The following is a 25,404-nucleotide window of genomic DNA, read 5'->3' as shown; positions in this document are numbered from 1 at the left end:
ACCAACAGTGTTAACTGACAATGAATTTCTGAGCCCTGAGCCCAAGTGGCAATATCTTTTACACAATGATGCAGGTTTTTAATGCAGCGCCACCTGAGGTAGGTCTCGAGACAACCCTATTTTCAGTGTGCACGAGTAAAACATTTATGTGGTCGCACTTTCGCGAGTACATGTTTTAAATGCTCTTTTAAGACAGTCTCACGATATAAAACATGGTGGTGCCAACACCTATTTTCTTTACAGCGTGCGGCCAGTGGCTGAAGTCTTTAAAAACAAGACACAAAAACAATTACGGCGTGTGTGTGTGTATGTTTTTATGCTGTATGCACTATAGGGAAATCCTAATAATTCTACTTCTGTTAAAATGTGAATTTCATGTACAGTTTACATAATTATTTTTATTTATGTAAATGTGTTGTTCTTGTTTAAACTACAGTTCATACACAAATGCTATAATAAAACATTTTACAATTGACATGACGTTTTGGCAGGTGACACTGGCACACCAGTGGTACCAGTGCAAAAGTTAGTGTAGAGCCCTGTGAGGGATCGAAGGTCACAGGCATTCAATGTTGCTTTTCGGCCTTGCCGCCTATGTGCAGAGATCTCTCTAATTTATTTGATCATATTTTGAACTGTAGATGATGAAATGTAATTGTATTGCAATTGTAGGTTGAGAAACATTGTGCTTGAACTGGTGGAATATTTGCTCACGAAATTGTTCACAAAGTGGTTAACCTCGCTCCATCCTTGCTTTTGAACAACTGAGCCTTTCGGGGATGCTCATTTTATACCCAGTCATGACACTCACCTGTCTGCAATTAAACTGTTCACCTGTGCAATGTTCTAAACTGGGTTTATTTTTTTTAGCATTCTTCAACCTTCCAAGTCTTTTGTTGACCCTGTCCCAGCTTTTTTGGAATGCGGTACAGGCATCAAATTCCAAATGAGAGAATGTTTTTTTTTTGGAGGGGGAGGGGGGGACAAAAACAAAAAAAATAACAGTCACCAGTTTGAACAATAAATATCTTGTCTTTGTAGTTCAATCAATTGAACATAGGTTAAAAATGATTTGCAAATCATTGTATTCTGTTTTTAATTATGTTTTCCACCACATCCCAACTTCATTGGAATTGGGGTTTGTACCTACAGTATGCTCATTTATAAAACTCACTGCTTCGCAATGTATGCGTCAGTTTATAACCATGCATTTTGTCTGCATCATTTGCAGTAGCAGGAGACATGGGAGCCTCTAAAAATGTTGGACACAAAACCAAATGACCTCCCAGAAATTTACTCAGCATCACGCACATGATGACTATGATATTATTGTATTACAATTTCTAAAGAGATTTGTATTCAAGTGTGGTCCTGGGACAATCCTGTCATTAAAGTACAATTAGCAATTAGTTTCATCTTATCCAGTTGTTACTGGTGCAGCTGATGCCATCCCACTGGAAACTAAGTGAAACCAAGTACTCTGTAAAAGACAAAGCCCTCCCAGAGGCAGCATTATTTATTCACACTGTTAACCTTGATGCATGCCATACACCATCGCGTGCACAGTCATTTGGAAATGCATCCTAGGGACTGGAGCTTTGATAATTAATACGCAGAAATAAAATGACAAATGGCTGGTGAGTCAGTTATATTCTGCCCCAGTAGCACTGCAGTATTTTACATTTTAAAACCGTTCTCTCCCTAAGGTACAGATGATAATGTGCACAGGATTTAATTGGACAAAAGCACATCTCTTGAGGGCTTGGGTGTAAAGGTGTGAAAGATGGCACTACCTCTTTGTACCTACCCACTTAGACAATAAATAAATAAATAATTTTAAGGAAATTTCGAATGATCATTATAGAAAGTGATTATATAAATTTGCCTGACTGAGTTCAAATCTAATCTGTCCGTGTCTTGAACTGATTAACTTGAAGATGGCACTCACTGGTTTCTTCCCAACTATGAGCTTCTCAACCTTCTGGACCTGTGACACATGGTCTTCATTGGTCTTCAGTTCCCGTTTACGGATCCTCTCATAGATTCCAACGAGAGTCTCCCTGGGTATATCCTCACCATCATCCACACCTGCCACACAAAGAACCAGAGTTATACAATCAATAAGAGAAGGAATTATGAGTTAGAATAAATTCAATCTACTGCCTGGAGGAATTGGGCATTTTATTTAGATGAACTCACAAGACCTTTTAAACACCGGTCCCTGAAGCATCAGTAGGGATGCCGCTTGGACTTAAAACCCTTCCCTAAAATATTCAATATTGGTAGAAGGGCGAAGTTGCACTTGGGCCATGTTGGGTCCTTTTGTATTGAAATCAACAGATTTTTGTGGATCTAAAACAAACAAACAAAACTAAAATCTAAAAAAATTTAATGAATGATTGATTGGAACATGACCCTGACTACCTAATCCATTTTGTGCTAGATATCATTACTATTAATATTAGTGATTCTTTCTAATCTATTATAATGTCTAAAAATCTGAAGATGCTGGAGATTACTAACAAGGATTAAGTTGATGGAGGCCAAAAATATTTGCATGTTTTGCATGTTGTACATATTAATAAGTTCAGTGTGCAAATATGGAATATGTGCTTTTTTTTTTACCTCTTAAGTTCTTGATGAAATCCTCTAGCTTCATCTTCCTCTCAGGTTTGACGTTGGGGCTGTACATGTCTGTGTTGAGGAGGATGATTGCAAAGGCCAGGATGAAGATCGTGTCAGGGTTCCTAAACTGCCGCACCACTGTAGGGTTGCAGATACAGTAGCGCTGGCTGGAGAGACGACATGCCACGATATGAGACTACATAATGCAGGGGGAAATTATGTTAATAGTGAGGAAATGAGCTCAATATTGCTTAAAGGAAAAAGGAAGTGTTAAAATGGTTCCTTTCAATACTTTTATCCACAGGAGGAAGACCGGTGACAATGGCATCAATAAGCAATTAGTACAGTCTTATGAAAACAAACAGTTTGGTGATCTGTGGGGTTCTCCATTCTCATTAAGCTCATCTACAGTATACAATTGATTTAAAAGAGAAACTAATTTCTTTAGTCCACTTTTGTCACTATGAGCACATGCAGAGTGTGTCTTATAAATGTGTGATGTGTCAGTGTGTGAGTGCACCTGAAGGCTTCAATGAGTCGCTCCACCTTCTGGGCCTCTCCCTGGACACGGATGTGGTTCTGAAATTTCCTGAGGGCTTCATCCAGCTCCATGCTCTGAAAGTCCATTTCATCTACCACACAGCTACGCAGTACACAGACATACAAAGAGATAGAGCACAAAATATACAAGATTATGCAAACTATACTGTCCGAAAACATAGAGTATTACACCAGATTTACATAACTATAACTTGACTTAACAGAAGAATTTCATTTTTATTTTTTAAAAGACCAGTTCACATTAACATGACTGGCAGGCTTAGGCCATATGACTATCAATTAGTTATAGAAGTCACATGATTTTTGAGAATTGCCACTTGAACTTGAGTGAAGCAATGATGATGCAACCAGTCTTTTGGTTTGAGAATATTTCCTGCTTTTCTTTTGCTTATCATGTACTGTATAGGGCAGCAAAATAGTCCAGTGTTCTGCTCCCATTCTGCATCTTCTGTTGTGTGACTCTGTGATGTAGGTTAGGTTCATTTAAGACTGTAGGTTGTCCGTAGATGTGAACGTGAGGCTGAAGGGTTTTCTTTCTGCATGTATTGTTTAAGTACTGTGATTAACTGGTGATCATTCCAGTGTATAACCTGCCTCTCATGCTATTGCCACCTTTCCTTTCCACTCCAAACGCTTCATCAGTGTCATACTCACTCCAAAACATCCCTATTGAACTGTTTCTGTCGGTTTCCTAGGAACTCTCCGATCATCTGCCGGCTCAGGCCTTTCCTTTGCAGCAAGAAGTGAGCCACACCAACCGGTGTGTCAGGGATGAAGCCCCTCTCGGTCAAGTACTGGATGCCCTTCTCTGGCTTCCTGATGAATTAAAGACAGAAATATATTAATACTTTAAATCAATTCAAAAGTACAGCATGTACTATAGTTGTTAAAATTAAAGAATTGTCCTGCTTGCAAAATATGGTTTAGCTTGGTTACAGATTTTCCATTTCCAACATACATGCAAACCCTTGTCTTACTTGTGCTTAGCTCTTACTTGTTGAAGAGATTCAGGCCGATGCGATAATGTCTCTTGCGAATCACATCGTTGCTAAAGATGGGCGAATCCCAGCTGTTGCGGGTCTCTTTGTGGTAGGTCTGCTTGCTGAGCGTCTGTTCTCGCAGGCTGTCCCTCGACGAGGACTCAGAGCTGCAGTTGATAGTGTCGTTCGAGTTAGAGGTGCTGTTGATGCTGTCATTGTCGCCATCCGAAAAGTCAGACTCTGACTTGCTCTGCCGGTTAGCTGAGCCGTTGATAGCTAGGTGGCTCTCCAGCTGGCGGTGGCGGTGACGTAGAGGGGCATCCTCATCGCGGGAGGCCGCTCTTGGCGGGGGTCCATGGGAAATATGTTTGGGACTTGCCTGGGATGATGTTACAATGTGGCTGTGCGGCTCGTACACAGGCGGCCTTTTGACTGAGCCCCGATCGGAGCGATCGCTTAGGTCCACCGAGCTGTCGCTCGGAGGTTCTATAGTCAACAAAGGAAGATGGTCCATTCTCAGACGCTGCTCTTGGCATTCCAGAGAAGGAGTGCTGCGGCAGCTCGTGTCCGTGTCGCGACCCTCATCTTTAGGGTCAATAGGCCAGTAGTCCTGGGAGGAATTGACTGACCGCAAGCGCATGTCCAATTCTGCGCCAGCGGGCTGCTCTCCCGACCTTGACAGAGCAATGGGAGGCGACATGTCATCCTCATCGATGAACAGAGTGACATCACTATAAGATGCCATTGAGTCATCATGGATTTGTCCAGCTGCTCTGCGGTGGGACTTCACCTGATAGGGAACGTCCCTCTCCACCTCAGGGTCCGGACCTTCATCCCCTTGAAGGCTGCGGCAGTTCAGTGCATCATCTATTGACTCTGCCAGGGATTTCACCTGCCTGGAGAAGGCGTCCTCTAGTTCCGTGATGGCGTCTGTCAGATCACCCTGTGCGGGTGGATGAGACGCCATATTGGCCTGCTGGTGGACCTGTATATCCCCACATTCAGACTGCAACATGGACAGAGGGGCGCCATCCTCCGTCATAGACACCTGTCTCCCTTCAAAGTAGGAGCTGTGCATTTTCTCTGCACCCTCAAATGACAACTGCATCCTCATGTTGGAGAGAACGATGCGTCTGGACATGCGATTTTCAGACATAGAGCTCCTGAGACGTTCAAAATTTTTGTTCATCTGATACTGTCGGAAGGCAGTTTGGATCGTACGAGCCGCATGCCGAGTTATGAATCGTCCGCCATATTTGCGCTCGAGCATCTCCACCTGAAGAGAAGTTAGAACATAGTGAAATTGGGCTCAAGATAGTTTATTGTGCCTTAGGTATGGATTCTCTAATGAAGAAAATGATCATTTGTTGAATACCTGTTTATCCTGGAGGTCAGCAGACAGCTCATAGCTCTCTGAGAGCGAGCGAGAGCGCTTGATGGCCTCCTCCTCCGCCTGCTTCCGAAGGATGGACTGTGAGTGCTGGAGCTTAGGCCGACGGGGTCTCTGAGGCCCAGGTTGAACCCCGTGGCTGTAGGGGGAGCTATCAAAACGGTCAGGGCTGATGCCTGAACCGTGAGTCACCGGGCCCGGCCCATAACCTGCGTCTGCATCCAAGGCAGGGCCGCTCTCGTTGGACCGTCCGTCCCCTTCCACACTGCAACCAGAAAAAGGGTGAGGAGATTTTACTCAACAACATTCAAACAACAATAATCTTGAATACATATCAGATGGAAATAGATGAATATCAGGTGTTGAACACCTAGCAAGTGTTATAAGTACTGTATGTAACTTCCTTATACTTCTCGTTTACAAATGATCATAAATGCAAGTGCAATTCTGATTTTAAATGGAGAGAGACAGATATACGAATGCACACTGTATATCATATATCATATGTCATAGAAATAAGACAACTGTAAAAAAATCTGCACCAATGTCACAGAAACAATCAAGCCAAAACCAAATATACATTCAGGCGACCAGCTCATTGGATGTCTTAAGCGATAATGTAAAGAAAAACAGGTGGTTACTCACTAACTCTGACACTCAGCCGAATAACAAGGTGACTGTTTATTGCGAAAGGACCTTCTATTTTCTATAAAGTGCCAACTCTTTCTCCATATCTTGTCCACCATTCTTTCAGTCAAGTCAGGTCCAGAGTACACAATCCCCTCCAGGAAACTTGCCTTTATGCCACCCTAAGGGCCAATCAGTGACTGCAGGGAGTTGCATGATGTTTGCCAGAGCAACGTCACACTGTTCAGGCACTTGTCTCAAAGTCCACTTTCGTATTCAACGCCAGAGCAAATATGAGTTCTGCGTGGCCTCGCAGGCAGCTATGATGTGTCCTGAGCAGCTACACTTAGCATTTCTTCTGCTGCATGGTACAGAGTGGCCCTTGTTCATTGGTAAGTAAATGTGTTTAAACTGTGACTGGACACACCCATACAGTGAACACAATCAACTTCCTTTATTAGTCAGCCTGACTTCAACATGCCACTACAACAGCCTGCTGTCAAAGGACACCGATGCAGAGGCAACAAATGAATACTGCTGAGTAACAAAGTTTGCCACAGAAAACTACAAAACGGCCTTGTAGAATGTTAAAGTGTCTTGTAAATTTGACATATCATAGAAAAGGGTCTTTTTTAGTAAATCGGACAATGAATGAATGGAAAAAAACTCGCAAATTATGTGAAATCAGAGTTATAAAAGATCAAGAATTGAGACACTCTGCTCTGAAAATCCCTCCTCCCCAGAACTTTTCAGCTGTATGTTCCCTAAGTAGGGAGAGGAGAATTCCCAGCGACAGACATTACACACACTCTCACGAGCTGCAGAGAAGCAGCCTTTGAGCCGGCATAATGAGCACCAGCCGTGCCGCCCAGACAATTTTCCCTCCCTTGAAATTTAGCGGGATAGTGCGCTTCTATGGCCACTGAAGGGTGGACCATAAGTGGCCACATACCACAACACACACCAGTACCCTTGGATGATTTTTTTCCCCCCCTCCTCCTCCTTGCCCCGCGATGTGCGGCCGGCAACTGTGAGGCTGAGAGACCTAACGCTGTTGTGCTGGACCCCCACCAGCTACTCTAACAGCCGGCTACGCTAATGGCCAATTGCACACTATACCAGAAAGGTAATGAGTCAGGTTATAATGAATGAGGAAGTGGGAATTCTGCTGAATAGCCACTGCATGGAATACGGGCACTTGGTACTTATGTAGTGGGGGAGAGCCTCATGCTAGAAAGTATAAGTCCTAGTCTGCTGTACTCACGTGCCTAGTTTTTAGCCCCGCCCAAAAGAACTGAGATGATGAGAATTTTAAGCTATATCTCAACAATTCAGTAGTACAGTATATTGTTGTCTGTCTTTGGACGTTTTCAGTACTTACCTTCAAACATAACATTCATTAATTCATTTAGAAACAAAACACAACAATAAGTTTGGTTCAACTTTAACTATTGAGTACAAACTATAGAAATGGCATAATGTCTCACCCACTAGGCATAGAGTGAAACATCAAGTCAAACAATTTGGCAGCTAAGCCATTCTGACTTCAACCCAATATTTGAAATAGTTGAACTAGAATCCCTCGGCATCAACTAATCTAGCACTTGCATTTTTTTGTTTTTTAATTATCTTTGTTTTGTTGTTGTTAATCCCATTCATAAGAATATTAGTGATGACAAACCTCGGCGGAAAATGCTCAGGCTGACAATACAACTAAAAAAAGAACAAACATTTAAGCAGAGAAAGTAAGTAACTATTCACAATGTGACTTAAAACATTACTCATAGTATATATACGTTTTAAAATGGAAAATGTTCAACCGTTGTAATATTACTATTATTTCTGCTGGGGAATATAAATTTGAAATCGGAACACACTGAAGGGTGAACTTACTAAAGTTGGAGTGCACACCAGCACATAACAACAGCTTTAATAGAGCTGCAACGACACAACCTAGTGTAACACAACATTCATCCATTTCATAATCAGCACTGGTGGGGAACTACCCAGCCATCTGTCTGGTGCAATGCTTCCATATACACACCTTGCGTGCTGACACAGAGTGCAGCCTCTGGTAATGTCAGATTTCATATATTCATTATAAATTGATTACTGACCTAGAATATTGTTACTGACCTAGATATTGTAACTATGAACATTGTGTACAGCTGTATTGTAACTAACAAGAAAATACATTTTGTCATTTGTACTATACTGTGTACTAGATATGATATGGTTACCAGGAATAGCATAGCAGTTTAATATGGAATCACTTGAATTTATGCACCCCGGCTCTTTTAACTTTTAAAGTAAAGTTAGTTAGTTATTAGCGATGGATACAGAAAGACACTGGCTACTAAACAGGTCAAGAATAAGATGAATATGACTGATTAGTTCATATTATTTTATGGCATATAGCGTTTCTTTTTACAGTATATTATGGTTTCATTCAATAATAATAAGCTTAGCAGCCAACCACTATTGAATATCCAATAACATTCAAGTAGAAGAGACATGTGGTTAACACTAACTAAGCTTGTAGTTTATAGTATAAAACGACACACAACATACACAAAGTCATCCACATCTGTGGTTCAAGACACTATTGTAAACCATTTGGAAAATGTTACTTCAAGGTCAAATTACATTTTACAAACACATTGTGACTTCAATTTTGACACAATCGCTTAGCGTAGTAATGTCTAAGGGAGCTGGTGGGTTTTGTTCATTAAGTTCAGAGCCTAGTTTATGAGGTCAGTTGCTCATAGTTGTGAAAAATTGAGGGAAAAATGGAAACGCATGCAGCGTGCAAAGAGTGAAATGGATGTTGAAAGGGGGAAAAGAGGGCGGGAACAAGCAGTAAAGGAGCAGGGCGCTATTCCAGAGGCTCCTGCTTGCTCTATGCTTTGGAAAATTATTGGAATACATAAACCAACATAAAATAAGAGAAATGTAGAGTCTCCTTGGTCCAAGGAGTGACAAGAGATAGCCAACCAGTGGCGTGCGTTTCTCCGCTGGCTTTTATCCACCAGAAGCTCCAGCTCCGATGTCGGCATGGATAAGTAGCTCAGCTGGCAGTGATTTTCAGCCACGGGATCGAGGGATCTGGGAGGCCAGTTTTTTTCTCCTTCTCAACAAACCCCTGCCCAGGCCTCAGCCCATTCCCTCAGTTGGACCTGAGGGAGAAACATTCCTCCATCCCGGAAAAGCGGAGTCACATCTACAGGAGGTCTGGGAATAGAGGAAGGTTAATGAAGAGCAGCCTGACACTACAGAGAAAACTGGAACTGCTGCCTCTCGAATGAACAAGCAGTGGGTTGAATTAGTTGAACTCCCCACTAGACTACTCAACTAAATATCCTTCAAAATGCAAAATGCAGCCTGATAAAATGTCGACTGGTGTATAGGTATTCATTTACAGCGATAATTACATTCTGGAACACTTTAGTTTCAAGAATCAAGAAAATAGCGTGAATGGCCAAGCATTACGATTTCCACCTTGTCAAATGAGGCACGCCAAAACAGCTATTTTCAATGGCATCAGTATGAGTTGCTGAGGAAGTGCATCATGCTTTCCTGGAGGGAGCACAAAATGACTCGGGTTTAAAGTAGAGTATGAGTAATAACCCAAAAAAGAAACAGAGTATACAAATGTAATCCAGCCCCACTGCCTTCATCGGTCTATTCACCCAGGATATTATTTCAATGATATTTGGCAACACCCTCAGTATCACAATTCTCGGCGCACACCCACAGACGACATGCTCCAAAGATAACAAAAGCAGATGGTCTTGCTCTGCAGAGAGTTCATAAATACAGAAGCAAGCAGCAGCCCTCATAAGCACACAATAAGGGGAATGGATTCTTCAGGTGGAAGGTTGAGAGATCACACAACAACGTGATGTCTGCCAGGACCACTAGTGTAGTATCCAACTGGCCAGTTTGTCAACAGTTGGGTTAATTGTTTATTTTGCAACTGCTATATGATTAGCAAGTTGCCGTTCGGCATGGCTGCAAACTGGGATGCTGCTCCAACCAACAGCCTGACAGTCCCTCAGTGGGAGTTTGTATCAAAGTTGACAGGAGTGTCATAAAAGCTGCTTCAAAAGCTGTGGGGCTTGGTGCCTCCACAAATCACAAACTGTCATCAATCTTGCATGCATGGGTCTGTTCCCCACATCAAAAAAATGTGAAGGAATGTTTCATCTTTGGAACCTATACAATTGTAAAGCCCATATACTAGCCTGGCTTTAATAAGTGCAATGTACTTGACGAAGAGCATGAGCAAATGTTTAATATTAAATGACTCTAATTGGGGTCCAGATATAAGAATTCACTAATACAAAAGAGGTAACTACCTTTTCAAAAATACAGTCTTTCCTTGGTGTGCTGATCATCAAATTTCCCACGCAGTCTGCCCCAAAATACAAATGCTTCTACATTGGCATGTCCACAAGTCCCCCCAGACATTTTCTTCTGTCATAAACAGATCTACCTAACGTGGAACCTTTAAAGTTAAATGTTCCTGAGGTCGACCACAATGTTCTGGTAAAATATGCCGAGAATTATTCCAAATCTGAACACATATTGTGTTAACCTCCCACTCTATTTCCAAAAACACAGACTTCAAACAAGCTTCTTCGTTGTTCATTATTCAATCCCCGTCTCATTGTATTTCATCAAATAGAAGACGGACAAAGGCACAGCCAAACAACACAATACTGGCAGAACCAAAGACCTCATTCAATTCTAAAAATTACAGTGGACCACTTATACAGTATTTGCGAGGTACAGGGACCGAGCCTGACCGAATAGCAAATCTCCGCAAATAATTGAGGCTCCTCTAAAAGCGATTATAATTGCCTATATCTATAGTTCAAACCATAAATATGCCACATATTATGATATCAAAACACTTTAATGGCATTTCAAATACTTAGACATTCAAACATTGCTTTAACCATAAATATCCAGGACAGTAAATAGCTAACCCCAAAGCATGCTTTTTTTTTAATGTTGTAATGGCACACTGAGTGGCAAACATCATCCCGACACCAACTTTTGTTCTTGTTTATCTTGCTGCTGTTATGTGTATCTGGAGTTCATTGCTTGCGCTCTGTCGTGTTGTGTATTAAGGGGTTCAATCAAACTGTAAGGTGTACTCCACAATGTAGGGCTGCACGATTATGTACAAAATAATAATCATGATTTTTTTGATGAATATTGTAATCACGATTATTGATCACGATTATTCCTCATGTTAGGAAAAATCTATTTTCATTAGACTTTACAGCGATCTGATCGGCTTGATCGGTATCGGCCGATAATTAGCATTTTATACTGATCGTCTGATCGGCTTTAATGTCATAATTTGCCGATCCGCTCAATGATGTTATTGATCAGCTCCGCGTCGCCACAGTGTACAGTATATTTGAATCCAAAAGCTAGTTTATTTTTAGCCTTGTCACGTGTCTTTTGGCGTAGTACTGTAAATAGCTGACCGTCAATAAAGTTATTTAAAATAATAATAATGTTGCCGTGTGTGACAGACAACAAACACTTCTGAGACAGACAACACATAATGCCTGGATCAGACTACAAGACAAATTTGGACTTTCACGATTGCACTATATCAGACTACTGCAATAAAATCTTGTATTCCGATACCACCGCATCCCGTCTTTTACAATCACTGGGCTTCATCTTGTCAACTCAAATGCGACCGGATACATTCGTTACCATGGCGACGACAACAACAATGGATCGCGTCGTGTGTATTATAAGAACAAAATGGGGAAAAACGTGTGCTGGTGGTCACCGGTGCTTGGGAGAGGACTTTAATTCAAGGATACGTTGAGGTATATTCCCATACTTTTAAAACGTTATGTGGCATAGCAAGCTAGTGCTAGCACTAATGGTTGTATGTAAACATGCTGGGGTTCTGTCGAATCATGCTCTACAGTTTTGGTATGTCTGAAGTAATTTAATTACAATAAAGTAATTTAATTACAGTAAGTTAGCACCCATTATTTTTGTTATGTTATGCTGGTTTGAACTGAGTGATACATGACCTGAATAGAGAATACTTCGAAGATACTCAGTATACAGTACACAAGTATATACAGTAAATGAATAAGTCATTTAAATAGACACATTGCTCCATCTTGTGATCGGATCGGTGATCGTATATTTTGAACTCGCTGATCAGTGATCGGCCCCAAAAATCCTGATCATGTAAAGCCCAATTTTTATTGCACTACTTTTTAACAAACAATATGCAACAGTTTTCAGTTCAAAATGAATCTTTAAACAAGAATAAATGTTAGATAATAATAAAAAAAATAAATGGACCCAAAAAAATTCTACTTTAGCAAGGGCTAATTGAATAAATGTGGTATTACAAAGTGCAATCACGAATTGTAACTTAATAGAAGCGAATACAGTAAATGCAGAGAAGCCAATAACATGAGGCTGCGAACACCGACTTTTCATTTGAAAATATCCGTCGTCAATATAGTGACTTGTCAAGGACAGTACGTCGCCGTTGTTCTGCTTGACCATTGGTCAGTCTTGCATCATCACAAACTGCAAAGAACACGACAGTTGTGATTTACCCCCGGGGTTTTTTCATTGCGGTCAGGCCAGCCGAAAAGTTGAAGTCAAGGCAGCCGATAAAACGATTGTTAATAGTGTCTTACCGTGACATGAAACCGCTCTTCCAACGTGCTGAGAGGTCCAACTTCAAAGTAAAAGCTTCATATATTAGTACATTTGACATCAATGTCATTTTAGCCTTTTATTTTGAAGCTGGCACAGGAGCGCAGTCCATCCATCCATCCATTCTCCGTACCGCTCATCCTAGGATTGCAGGCGTGCTGGAGCCTATCCCTGCTAACTGGGCGAGAGGCGGCGTACACCCTGAACTGGTCACCAGCCAATCGCATTGCCCGAGCTTAATGTAGCCGTTACACCATGCATTCGCCCCCCGATGGCTGGCTGACTAGGTTGCGGGCACTGCTGCAAATGAAGCACTTTTCATGCAGCAGCAGTGCCCACATTTTAAATGTAAAAAAATTGCAGACGATCAGTCTCATTTAATCGTGGCAGCCAAAATCGCGATCATGATTCAAATTCAATTAATTGTGCAGCCCTACCAAAATGTAAGCTTTTATTCACAACACACATGGCAACATGTCCTTCGGGTCCGCTCGGCAAATACTCGGTCAGTGCAAAACATCCTGTAGCTGGTAAAGTCAGGCTTTCAAATTGAAAGTTTGACAGTATTGCACCACACACTCAAATGTAACATACGACAGAGAAATTATCTCCTGAACAGTAACTTTCTGCTAAGCCAGGACCTCACCAAACCCAGATGGTTACTATCAGGAATGTTGTGTATCCTTTGACAAAATTGTTACTCCCATGAGCGGCTCAAGCACTTCTGAGGATTATTTGGCATGTGAAGCATAAGTCCGAGTTGGTAAAGTAGCTGTTAGCCGATGTAACCAAGGCTGCATAGTGGCTGCAAGAGGCGGGTTACATGCTAAGGTAAAGGTTATAGCTATGGACCACTAACAACATGCCAGACTCAGCCATCAAGCTTCAAAGTTTGTGTGCAGATGTTCAATGGATGGATGTAATGGAGAAATACTGCTCAGCAGACATTGAAGTGCTGATGGTAAAATGCAGATCTTTTCATCTACAAAGGGAGTTCAGTGTTGTGGTCATGCTGTCTGGTTAATCCCACTGCGGCTGGCAAAACAATAGCGCTAGGTTTACAGCATGACATAAATAAACACGATACTGCGCACCCACACGGAGGGTTTGTTTGTTGGAGCGACATGTTATTTAAAATTTTGAATACCGAATAGGCAGGTTTTCGGCAAATAACAGAGGACAGGTTCCCCAAAACAATCCGCAAATAGGTGAATTTGCGAATGCCGAACCATGAATATCTGGGGTTCCACTGGACTTGTTGACAAAACCTAAAATTAGCCGAGTATAGGTATTTCAACGCTGCTTGAAACAACGACAGAAAATGTGACTGAGTGTGAAATGTGGGGTGTTCTTCCAGTACTTAAAGTAATCACAAATCAATATGACTCCCTTGTTAACTTCCAGACCTCATTCTGTCTGAATCAAGGCAGGCCTCCTCCTCCCTCCTGTCAAGACTCAACAACAACAACAGTAGAGAGTCGATGTCATTATCTTCCAGTGTGGAATGATCAAACCATCCTCATGTGTGCACTCAACACCTGCCCTTGAGGATCCGGCTATTTAAAAAAAGCACACAGTCATTTCCAGGAAGCAGGAGGGCCACAACACACCACAGTTATGCCCTTCATGCGGGGAGAACAATCCACAACTTCACAGATGGAGTCAGTACAGTGAGAAGAAACACACCATGATGACAAAGTGACTATGAAAGACCATTGACAGTGCACTGGCACTTTATTAACAAAAGCCAAACACTGGTAAACTTTGAATTAGGATTATGGGGAAATAAGTGCATAATTTGAGTGGACACACACAGGACAGATCTCTACTGTTCAACAGAGCTTTACAAACTCAACCTCATCCAACGACAAAACAGTCATGCGTTCGCCCCTTGCCCTTCCTCCTCTCACCCCCACATACACCACAAGCAGACTAAAAACAAACATGCTCCCATTTGAAACTCTCCTATTAGTCTTACCAGCCATTCAGCTCCAGTTCCAGCAGGGACTGAGTCTTCTCAGAGTTACACTGCAAACACCACATACTGGCCACCACTAGCAAGGCACACCACCAAACATCAGTGGTCCCCTCGGTCTTAACTGTCCTTACTGATACCTAGAAGTGCTCTCTAATGGACAAACTCATCTCCAAAGTGCCATCTGCTATTGTTGGTTGTATCGCCACGCGCCGTGCGGTAAGAGCCATCACTTGTTTTGGCAAAAAATGCTCCCAGTTGAAGGTAGTCGGCCATGGTCAGTGCTAAGTGGCAGTCTATAATCTCTGACAGACAAGTGGAGCGTTTTTCGTTAGCTCTTTCTTCCTCTGTGTTCTAGTCTGCAAGGAGTATGAGGGGGGCGGAGGCTTGGCCACCGGGGAGTATGGGTTTTTGCCAGACCCTGAGCGCTATGGAAGAGGGCGGGGTGTGACGAGGGGGACAAGGGGTGGAGGGTTAGTGTAGCTGGGTAAAAAGAGAAAGAAGAGGATGGAAAAAAAAAAAAAACTTGTCAAACACTCATCCTGAAGGGAAGGGACACACAACTGACCCCGAGGCAGAGGATGTAAGAAAATCACATTTTTCCGGAGTGTTATCAGAGAATCGAAAACTTAAAAAAAGAGAACAGACTAAAGTTGGAGGAGGGACAGTTACTTTGTAACAAATGAGTGCAGTAGATAAACAGGAAAGGAACTGTATGAAGGCATGCTGTGACAAATGTTCTGTTAGCTGATCTTTTAGTGAGTAGAGATTGAAGAGAGCACTTCTAATAATAGAGCCTCTCAAGGCTGTGGAGTGACGTGAACTAAGAACTAGAGTGGATTCTCTCTTTCATCGGCAAAATACTAAATATGATTAGAGTAGCATCCTCAACATTAGTCTTTCTTTATTTTACCAATTTCACAGATGATATCCGTGAAGAAAACCACGGCATGCATCTCTGCAAATATCCCAATTACTTCCATCCACCTTCACGCTCACAGTTGAACCCTCAACAGAGTCTATTTTGGAGACAGAGGCGAAGACTAATCACCCCTCTGAGAGAAGGGGGTTGGGCTAAACTGCCCCCAGTTAAAGGTATTTTCAGTCTAATGACAACAGACACGGGAAACTAGAAGGAGTAGTTTATAGCAACAGACAGACCATACTGAAAGATGCCAGTGTCCTTTAATTAGAAGCAGGCAGGAAGACAGAGCAGGTTAGTCAAAGGAGTCAATGATGAATGTGCGACTCACGCAGCGCGATGATGTGCACTACTGGACGAGCGATCTATTTTGGTTTGGGATCTCAGCCCTGCTCACTTGTGCCTACAGCTGCTAATGCTAAAGCCCCGAAGACTCAACTTACAGATCTCACTTATCATGCAACCGTTCCACTCTCACAACAAAAATCTCTTTTCTCTTGAGTGCCCGTAAACAAAACAGACCCATTAGGGAACAAAATCTGTTTAAGATGACGCTTTAGCGGAACAGGTTATTCAATAATGATTTCCAAATATCTGCGTCATGATAGTGGTCTCAGTGCAGGCGTTGTTTTCCTAAAAGACCGTTGGGATCAGAGAAGCAGCAACGTTTATTTGTTTGGGAAGTAGATAAGAACTCCCAGAGCCTCATTTTGACATTTATAAGCCATGAGCCTGTTAGAAATGTTTCAGCGGGGCACACAAGGGTCGGATTTGCAAAATTATGTCTGGAGAGCTCAGGAAAAATTATCCAATTTTAAGAATCCAAGGTAAAACTACTGTACTTGTACTAGATTGCTAACGACAACTCTAGGACCCAATCCAGTGGAATTCTCTGGCCGCTTCTGCATATCCTCTTGTGTTACGATTCCGTCTAGTCATGCCGTCTGGTGAAGGCCCACTCCATCTCCTGGGTTCAGCCTGCATGCTTCTCCACTGTGGCATGATGTCATTGAAAATTCCAAGCAGAGGCCCTCTCACTGCTCATAAAACACAATTTCTTCAACGCAATACATATGGTCACTCTGCTTTTCTGCTCCTACTCCATCACCCGTTACAAGTTCTAAAGTCCTCCTTTTATTTCTGAGTTTGATGCATTGCACTTGGCACAAGGTCAAAGAGGCACATGGAGGTCAGCTATACACAAACAGATGTTTTACGATCAAGACGGGGAAAAAAAAGAAAAAGACTTTCCCGTGCATTACAAATAATTAAAAACGACACAGTAGACAAAAGGATAGCACATCGAAACAGATAGCTTCCTGGAAACTTTGGTCACAAGATTTTAGTATGTCGCCTACAGTCTACGTGACATCATGCACCGTTTAACATCATCTGTGTTTTCTTCTGAGACTGAGAACTGTACAAAGAAACAAAAAACTCTTCCTTTGCCTGGTCTGGAAACAATTAGAACAGCCTGATGTCATAGTTTGATACAAAAGCATATACAGACGACTTTGTAGAGAAGTGGAAAAAAGATCACTCTATTCCATGGGAACAAATAATTTCTTTACAAAAAAAGTATCTGTAGCAAATATGTATTATAAATAGAACTGAAAAATAAGTAATTATAGGATGAGTTGCCTCTGCTGAGCATGTTTTGTCTGTTAAGTTTATGCAGATGATAGATTATGCGCATTGATAGATGAAACAGGTTCTAAAACAGGTTAAGTGCAATGCATCAACTCTTTTATATTGTGTTCTTCTATGCTCTTCCACTTTTTCTATTGTGTTGATGGTTCTTCTAAGCAGTATTAAGTGTACAGAGCCAGACTTTGGTGTGGTATTCCACTTAATTTACACAAGCATCCTTTCATCCAACCAACAACATTGAAGAAATGTCACCCGAATAGCATCAAAACACCGTCCATCTTTATTTTATGCATGTTCATTCAGAGATTGACTGGCTTGGTTCTGGTTTCCTTCACATTCTAAACACACATGCCAGCCAGGTGGGGTGAAGAATAGAAACAACTCAAGGATATACATTCAGACAGCCAGTGATCTGTCCTGTGTGGGCCTTATTGGGAGTACGCAAAGAGAACAAAGCAGAGTTTTACATTACAACCTAACCACATTTGTGTTCTAGTTTCTGCAATCCACTAAAATTCATTTTATGGCAAAGCTGTACCCTTGATTGCATGCATATGTGATCTGTCTCACTCTATAAAAAACATGGAAGTTATGTATGGTGTACTGTTACCATTATTAGGAGCCGGCACTGTTTGTCCTTTTGCAACAATTTCCTCTCAGTTTACTTGCTAGCCAGTTACTCTGAAGCTTATTGCCCAAAGCCATGCCCCGACACAGAAATACTCTCCAGCACAATTGTCTGATCTAAAAATATGCCCGTGTGAGGTGACCCAATGTGGTAAACACTCTGTGAGTGAGATTAACAATGCAGTGAGGAGTAAGAGAACACATGAATAAACTGCTGATGTAAACTTGTGTCTGCAATTATATCAAATCAGCATGTTATTGTATTGTTTCTACAGTAACAATACAAGTATCTCCTGTGGTTTTCAGTCAGATCAGCCTTGTCTGTACACGTGATGGAGATCACAGTGGGTAGTAATAACCGAGGTGGATATAAGAGCCAGGCACTGCCACTATTGGCTGATAAAACGGACCATGGGAAGCACTCATGGGGGCCTCCAGGAGTGACAGTGCCACTTATTGGTCAGAAAATGATATTACAAGCTACTGGGAAGACTGACATTAGTCCAGGGGCTAATGGTGTCATTTGGGAGCATTGGGGTCAGGCATGTTTATAATAGCTGCAGGCTCAAAGGAACCAGGATGTAAAACAAGCTTTTTTCAGAAGGGGAGATGGGATTGGGATTTGTGTGGGCCTGGGTGCAAGGATATATTTGAGGCAATTAGAGAATCCCACCTGTTTCATTCTGCTTACACAAACCTTGTGTATAAAATATGTAGCACAATAATGGTTCAGCCAAGACCACGATATTCAAAAAAGGTCAAGTATTCTGTAGCAAATTTATTTGGCTGTATGGCTATTCTGGGAGTTCATTGCCCCTCAATCAACATACATGGAAATTCTTATAGATGCCGAGGAGTGCAGCACTCGCAATACAAGCAGGAATTCATGACTGCATATTTGACATTGGTTAACACAGAAAAGGCAGGAAAAAAATTTAGCTGATGTGTTTGCAATGTGGTGTACACAGAGAGTGGGCAGCAGTGTAAATGAGACACCCTCAATGATATTTTCCAATGAAGATGACTGAGCAGGGATCAGTTGATCCTATTGAATGTGTGGAGGGGAAAAGTGGGTCATCAGCTTATGAAGGAATCAGCTGATTGAGCAGTGAGTGGAGGCTGAAAGTGCAGGCCCTTGAAGGGACAGAAATCCCAGAACAATAGTTTTTTTTTTTTTTCAAAAATGTTTAGAAACATGTCTGTGCTTTTGAGGAAACAAACGCCATGTCAAACAAATACTACATTGCAGCAGAAGTATAAAGTAGTTTATTAGATTGCAAACTCAAACCAATAAGGCAAGCCACTACACTTATTACATGATTTGCAGTTTCCTCACTATCTTTAAGGAGTCGATTTTAGTTACAGCCCTCGGCTGTGGCCCGCAAGCTCAGAAAGGGATACTAGAGACAAGTTTCATCCTGTAATCTTATGGGGAAGTACTAGCTGCCAGTCAATTTGGCCTTGGGCCAGTGGGTTGCAGGTTAGACTAGTAGAATAAGGACAAGTTGCTAGCGAGAAGCCAGTTCACTTCCAGAGCACTGCCTTTCAGCAAGGCAGAAACCCACACATGCTCTGTGTCACAATACTTTGACTCAAGACCCTCACTCTGATATTCCTACTCGAGTGTGAAGAGTCTTGGGACAAGTTAATTGACTTTCTTATGTATAATTTTTTTTCACTACAGTAACATCTTTACTGACATTCTATTCAGGGACATTGCAGACTGGTACTCACCAGTTCAGGCACAAATCAGCCCGGCAAAAAAAACAACAAAAAGAAATCAGTTTCAACTCAAACTGCAATGAGGTATTTGTCTCAAACAAGTTTAATGAAAGTCAGCCTCGTATTTATGAAACCCTGCTGACTGACTGCACACACAGTCGTGGAAAGATACAGTTCTGTACCTATTGTGGACAACCACCAGATGTAACAAACATTTACATATATAGCAACTGAGTAAGCACAAAAGGAAAGCAATACGCACTATGTAGAAAACATTTCAATATCACGATCCATTCTCAGCTGTTCCATCGTCCTGTGATGCTTGCTCTTCAAGCAAAAAAGACACCATTCTGTTCCCCCAAACTAATAGCATCGTGGTGGGCAATTGATACCTCCCCAAACCTAACCCGAACACAATTTGGTCTGGGGACAGACTAGACTCATTTCTAGTCACCACACATCATTCCCAGTAAGAACTAAACATATCTACAGTGTGTTCCTGTAGATATTATATTTTCTTTTGTGTGTGAGACAATGTGTCCGCTTTGGCAATGCAAACAATTCAGCACCAGGGGAGAGAGTAGGGCTTACACGGGAGAATTGACAAGATGTCAGATTTACTGTCTGGTCAGAACACACAAATGGCTGCCATCACTCTTGGCCTGTGTGATGTCACTGTGTGATTCCAGAATCATAAAGAAACTTTGCTTCCAGTTTCTGCGCCTCTAAAAATGAAAGCACATCATGAATTACATCCTAATGACTCCATTAAGATGACAGAAATGAAATCAGTCAGTATAAAATATATTTTAAGATGATTGGCTCAAATCTGGACGGCTGCAATAGAAATAAAATTTACAAGGGAAATTAAAGTTGTAAATTGTCAGTGTGATTGCCACCAAAAAGACCCTTTAGTAATTCATCCATCCATCCATTTTCTGTACCGCTTCTCCTCACTAGTTTTTATTTAATCTGTTTAAATAAAGGAAAATTAGGTGGTAGTTAAGGGTATTGTAAGAAGTGCTTGCAAGCCTATAAAGAATGCCGGCCACCACTATTACCATGGATGTTGCCATAGCAGCAGTTTTATCAGAACTGGACAACATTTTGCCAATAAAAGAGCATAGATTGGCAATGTATGTTTAGAATTTTGAATATCTGATCTCAATACAGGCATATCCAACGTTTCAAAAAAGGTTTTTTCTTTAATCAAATTACTTAAATACATACTAAAATGCTAACCCTTTTGTTAGTAAAAGAAGTGCATGTCATCTAGTGATGATGGGTAGTATTGAATGTAATTCAGTTACATGTGGTTAAGTTCTTTTAACAGGCCATTAATGTTTAGGTTCAAATGTTAAAAAAATTTAAATAAAATTCTCATCCCATTTAGGGATGCACATGGTTGAGGGGGGTCCTTGGAAAAATGGAAAAAAAGGGACCCATAGACCTAAAAGATTTATGAACCGCTGCTGTAGAAAATCTAGCATACGCATCTGAATATGCTTTCCAGCCATTATTATCTAGCCAAAATATTGCGTCCATCCACAACACCAGAAACTATTCTAATTTGAGATGCATTGATTTAGACAAACACAATTTATCAAATCAGGCATCATCCAGTTATTTAATATATGCACTATGCACATCTATACTTTACTATGTATATTTACCATAAAAGTTACAAGACAAGATCAGCTCAGGAACAAACGCAACATGCGATTTAAATATAACTGTAACAGTTGCTACTTATTTGTACTGCTCAAATAAAACCTCTGTGTCCATGGATGGACAACTGCGAACTCAATGTATCCCTTGGGTTACCCTGGTCTGATGCAATTACTGGTCTACAATTTAATTTTCTGATGTGTGTGTGTGTGTGTGTGTATCATGATTTATTTCACGTCATAAGATTCCAAAACCAAACTGAAGATCAATTTACATGAGAAATAAACTGCTGCAATAGAGACTTCATCAGCTGCATTCAAATATTCATTGAAAGCCACGGTTGACGGCACCTTTACAAAAGAAGCCGAATTAATGAGTAAATTATTGATTCACAGCTCTCGTGTTTATGTGCTCACAAAAATGGATGGTTGGGAGATTGATTAATTCATTACAAATATGTAGATCGCAAAGGTCCCATTCTTTGTACATTCTCAGGAGAAAGGTCAGAGTGAGGGGGCTGTGCAACTGTGTTACACCACTGAACCCTTGTGAGGTGGTTTCTTGCTCAAGGGGACCTCTGCAGTGTTAAGTAAGTGACCTGGCCTCTTTCCTGTAACCAGTCCCAAGGGAGCCCAAAATGTTACAGACTGAACTGTTGTCATCCCGAGTGAAGGGCAGAGTTTAGAAATTACAAAAAAAAAAGAAAAAACGAAGTATCATTCATGGTTGGACTCTTCGCCCCTCGGTGAGTAAAATCAAGAGAGATAAAGCGCTCATCCCACACCACCTTCTTGAACAGCAACAAAGCAGGAAGAGGAGGAACGCCTCCTCTCGTGCAGGTCACAAGCTAAGTGCTGAGAAATGGATTCAGACCCATATTCCAGTTAAATGAGATATCCTGAGTGTGCAAGTTCCATTCATTCCACATTTCCACAAGACCTCCTTGGTGCAAGTCAGCAAGTCTTATATTTCAACATATGCAAAGAGGAAGGATGTGAGGGTGGACTTTACAGACTCATGGAGACACTCAGGACCCCTTTTCTGGAGATAAACCTGTTGATGAGGGGTCACGCAGAACCTTGTCGGTTATTTTATTTGCTGCTGCACTGCTTTGCGACAGCACCAACTATTCACAAGAGAACAAGTCCACTCAGGAACAAACAACTCAATTGCATCAATTCATAGATTCAAGTTCTATGACAAACAACCAGAGAGCAACAAATGCTTTTTGGCTTTCTTTTAATTCCCATGAAACCAAAGCTGATCGGAATTTTTAAGCACCCACTTGGCTAATGACTCGAACCCTCTCGAGGTAAGCTCAACAATCAGTCATGAACTACCTCCGCAATTGTCATTAAAGAGCAATAGGTTTCGAATGTAGTGCAACAATTTGCTTGCTCCATATGTAGAGCAACAATTTGATTGCTCCAACAAAGCTTTCTGCATTATTGACTGGAAGAAAAGTCCTGGCCTCTGCTGCGTCATTGATCTGCAGACAATACAGTTACTGATCAGAGCACCTGCCCTCTCTGAGGCCGCAGGATAGTTCCTCAGGGAATGGGTTTATTGTATTGGAACTGTATTTTCAGTTCAATTTCTACAAAGTTTAACAACATACAGTATAACCGGTATGAGAAATGTATGGATTAATCTCTGGTTTTGGGTTTTAAATATGGATCAGATGTCAAAAATATCTGACATGTTATTTCTCTCACCTTGATAAAGCGCAACAACTCAAGGGTGCAGAACATCGACCTTATTCTGTTATTGTATGAAAGCATCCTAAACACACCAGCTGTCAATCAAAATGTTGTATGCCGTATTTTTCACACCCATGTGGCCATCTACAACAGAAGCAAATGTTTTCCTTCTTGGTGACGTCCATTTCCCCTGATTTCTGAAGTGACAGCTTGAACTCTAAAATGTTTGAACATGAGCTACATATTACATATTCACTCAACAAAGTTGGAGTCAACAATACTGCACTTGTGGGGAAAAGTGTGATATTGCCTTTAACCTGCTTGCCTCAAATTTGTTGAAGGTTCGACTTTTATTAAGTCGCTTTCTTGTCAGTTGATTTATTTAGAAGTGGGACTTGGGGGGTGTTTTCAAATAGCTTTTCTCTCAGAAATATATAACAAACTATCCATCCATCCATTTTCCGTACCACTTATCCTCACTAGGGTCGCGGGAGTGCTGGAGCCTATCCCAGCTATTTTCAGGCGAAAGGCAGGTTATTGTGATTTTCTGGATTTTGTTTTCTCATTTTGTCTCTCATAGGTGAGGTATAACTTAAAAAATTATAGGCCTATCTCATCTTTTTAAGTGGGAGAACTTGCACAATTGGTGGCTGACTAAATACTTTTTTGCCCCACTCTGTGTGCGTGTGCGTGTGTGTGTGTACGTGTGTGTGTGTAGTGTGTGTGTGTACAGTGGGTACAGAAAGTATTGAGACCCCTTTAAATTTTTCTACTCTTTTTTATATTGCAGCTATTTGTTAAAATCATTTAAGTTCATCTTTTTCCCACATTAATGTAAACACAGCACTCCATATTGACGGGAAAAAACGGAATTGTTGAAATTTTTGCAGATTTATTAAAGAAAAACTGAAATATCAACCATAAACATTCAGACCCTTTGCTCAGTATTTAGTAAAAGCACCCTTTTGAGCTAATACAGCCATGAGTCTTTTTGGGAATGATGGAACAAGTTTTTCACACCTGGATTTGGGGATCGTCTGCCATTCCTCCTTGCAGATCCTCTCCAGTTCTGTCAGGTTGGATGGTGAACGTTGGTGGGCAGCCATTTTCATGTCTTTCCAGAGATGCTCAATTGGGTTTAAGTCAGGGCTCTGACTGGGCCATTCAAGAACAGTCACTGAGTTGTTCTGAAGCCACTCCTTCGTTATTTTCGCTGTGTGCTTAGAGTCATTGGCTTGTTGGAAGGTGAACCTTCGGCCCAGTCTGAGGTTTTGAGCAATCTGGAGAAGGTTTTCGTCCAGGATATCCCTGTACTTGGCCGCATTCATCTTTCCTTCGATTGCAAGCAGTCGTCCTGTCCCTGCAGCTGAAAAACACCCCCACAGCATGATGCTGCCACCACCATGCTTCACTGTTGGGACTGTATTGGACAGGTGATGAGCAGTGCCTGGTTTTCTCCACACATGCCACTTAGACTTAAGGCCAACAATTTTTATCTTGGTCTCATTAGACCAGAGAATCTTATTTCTCACCATCTTGGAGTTCTTCAGGTGTTTTATAGCAAACTCCATGCGGGCTTTCATGTGTCTTGCACTGAGGAGAGGCTTCCGTCGAGCTACTCCGTCATAAAGCCCCGACTGGTGGAGGCCTGCAGTGATGGTTGGCTTTCTAGAACATTTGCCCATCTCCCGACTGCATCTCTGGAGCTCAGCCACAGTGATCTTTGGGTTCTTCTTTACCTCTCTCACCAAGACACTTCTTCCCCAATTCCTCAGTTTGCCCGGACGGCCAACTCTAGGAAGGGTTCCGGTCGTCTCAAACGTCTTTCATTTAAGGATTATGGAGGACACTGTGCTCTTAGGAACCTAAAGTGCAGCAGAAATGTTTTTGTAACCTTGGCCAGATGTGTGCCTTGCCATAATTCTATCTCTGAGCTCTTCAGGCAGTTCCTTTGACCTAATGATTCCAGTTCCTTTGACCTCATGATTCTCATTTGCTCTGACATGCAGTGTGAGCTGTAAGGTTTTATATAGACAGGGGGGTGGCTTTCCTAATCAAGTGCAATCAGTATAATCAAACACAGCTGGACTCCAATGAAGGTTTAGAACCATCTCCAGGATGATCAGAAGAAATGGACAGCACCCGAGTTAAATATGAGTGTCACAGCTAAGGGTCTGAATACTTATGGCTGTGTGATATTTCAGTTTTTTTTTTTTAATAAATCACCAAAGATTTCAACA

The 25,404-nt window shown here is 41.6% G+C and overlaps 1 protein-coding gene across 9 annotated transcripts in view; it reads right to left on the bottom strand.

Annotated features, from left to right (window-relative positions):
- LOC133409169 (IQ motif and SEC7 domain-containing protein 1-like) overlaps nucleotides 1–25,404 on the bottom strand; it is a 129,339-nt gene that overhangs the window by 11,003 nt on the left and 92,932 nt on the right. For 8 of the 9 annotated variants that reach the window (XM_061688812.1, XM_061688830.1, XM_061688821.1 and 5 more), the window contains 6 exons: nucleotides 5,542–5,821; nucleotides 4,181–5,442; nucleotides 3,841–4,002; nucleotides 3,146–3,268; nucleotides 2,626–2,792; nucleotides 1,949–2,088 (listed from right to left, as the gene is read on the bottom strand). In XM_061688812.1, the coding sequence (XP_061544796.1) occupies nucleotides 1,949–2,088; nucleotides 2,626–2,792; nucleotides 3,146–3,268; nucleotides 3,841–4,002; nucleotides 4,181–5,442; nucleotides 5,542–5,821 (2,134 nt within the window). Of the gene's footprint in view, nucleotides 1–1,948; nucleotides 2,089–2,625; nucleotides 2,793–3,145; nucleotides 3,269–3,840; nucleotides 4,003–4,180; nucleotides 5,443–5,541; nucleotides 5,822–14,878; nucleotides 15,243–25,404 lie in introns of those variants that run through there. The other variant, XM_061688868.1, reaches the window with a different exon arrangement.

Source organism: Phycodurus eques, chromosome 1, assembly GCF_024500275.1.
Source record: "Phycodurus eques isolate BA_2022a chromosome 1, UOR_Pequ_1.1, whole genome shotgun sequence".
Lineage (NCBI taxonomy): Eukaryota > Metazoa > Chordata > Actinopteri > Syngnathiformes > Syngnathidae > Phycodurus > Phycodurus eques.
The sequence above is the reverse complement of the archived record's forward strand: the minus strand, read 5'-3'. Positions and strand labels throughout refer to the sequence as shown.